Source organism: Petaurus breviceps, unplaced genomic scaffold (genome assembly GCF_028583685.1).
Source record: "Petaurus breviceps papuanus isolate PSGF00001 unplaced genomic scaffold, PetGlider_PUasm1.0 103, whole genome shotgun sequence".
NCBI lineage: Eukaryota > Metazoa > Chordata > Mammalia > Diprotodontia > Petauridae > Petaurus > Petaurus breviceps.
Window position 1 is genome coordinate 2,815,439 of NW_027185588.1, and position 1,468 is coordinate 2,816,906.

General features: G+C 50.3%; 1 protein-coding gene across 2 annotated transcripts in view; it reads left to right on the plus strand.

The window, feature by feature from the left end:
* Positions 1 to 906, plus strand: part of STXBP2 (syntaxin binding protein 2) — a 9,224-nt gene extending 8,318 nt beyond the window's left edge. For both annotated transcript variants that reach the window (XM_069093980.1, XM_069093944.1), the window contains one exon: positions 107 to 906. In XM_069093980.1, coding sequence (XP_068950081.1) covers positions 107 to 192 — 86 coding nt within the window. In that variant the 3' untranslated portion in view covers positions 193 to 906. The remainder of the gene's footprint in view (positions 1 to 106) is intronic.
* The last annotated feature ends 562 nt before the right edge of the window (positions 907 to 1,468 follow it).

Here is a 1,468-nt window from a genome sequence, read left to right on the forward strand (position 1 = left end):
GGGGCTAGAGCCTGGGGGGGGTATAACCTGGGAGACAAGCTGGGACATCTGCTGCCTGAGTCTAGAAGGCATAGGAAGCTCCACCTCATCTTTCTGTACCTGTCAGGTTCTTCCCACATCCTCACTCCCACCCAATTCCTGGATGACCTCAAGAGTCTGGACCAGAAGCTGGAGGACATGCCGCTGCCTTGAGTCTAGGGCAGCTTGATGCATTCCCTTCCCCTGTACCCAACAGGCAATAAAATCCCATCGACCCCCAATCTCATTTCACCCCCTTTCTGGGTCACCTTCTTCCTGCGTCCAGATCCTCATAGCAGGCCCTGACCTCAGTGAGCCTTCACAATTGGAGCTGAGGAGTGAGGGGACCAGATGTGTGCATCCTTTGATGGCTCCGTGCCCTCACTGACATGGGTACTCCCTCCAGCACCCCAGCCCATTGGCACCTTAATCTGGCGGCTCTTGTCCCCATCTCCTGTTTGAGGCAGTGTCCACCCGACAGACTGGTGGCCATCCTCGAGTTCTCTTCACATTCTGTGGGTACCAGTCCCGTGCTCAGATGTCCCTCTGTCATCCCTCGGTCTCACTCCCGGGCTGGCCCATTTCCTTTCCTAATCATGTGCTAGAGAAGATGGTTTTGGCTCTGGTATGGAGGTTAGATTGGAGGGCAAAGACATGGAAGTTGGCAGACAGTAGTCTGGGTGGGTAGTAACGAGCTCCTGGATGAATGGCAGTGTTGGTCACTAGTGTCCCTCTTTTGGGTCTCTGTGGGTTCATCATAAAGTAAGGTGTTTCCCCCTAGATTAGGGGCTTTTAACCTGTGGTCTGTGGATAGATTTTCAGGGGCTCTGTGAACTTCAATGGGAAAAAATTACATCTTTATTTCAATATAATTGACTTGCTTTGTAATCCTATGTATTTTGTTGTATGCATTTAAAAACATGGTTCTGAGAAGGGAAGGGTTCATAAGCTTCACAAGACTGATTGCCAGAGGAGTCTGGGGCATAGAAAAAGTTAAGATGTCTTGCCCTAGATGGTCACTCTGCACCTCTCACATGCTGCTACATGTTCCCTTCCTTTCTGCCCCAGGTTCACAACATCTTCGTCCTGTCCTTCTGCTGGGGGCAGGCATAAGGCACACACTCGGATAACTATGTCGTAGGCAGTGGGTATGTCAAGACCTTCCAGATATTTATAAAACTTAGTCTTTGATAATGTGCTCCAGTTATGAAGTTAAAGAACAAGGTGGTCCCTGCTCTCGAGTGAACTGGGCCAGTTTACTTACCCATCTTGGGTGAGGTCTCCTCATGTATACAATGAAGGGGTTGGGCTAGATGCCCTCTAAGGCCCCATCCAGCTCAATCTATAGTCCTGTGGGTGACAGAGCCCTAAGGCAACTTCCTAAACATTAGGAGAATTGCTTTGGCTCCAAGGGGAGAAGGGCAAAGCTGGTGGCAGGGGAGACTCATAC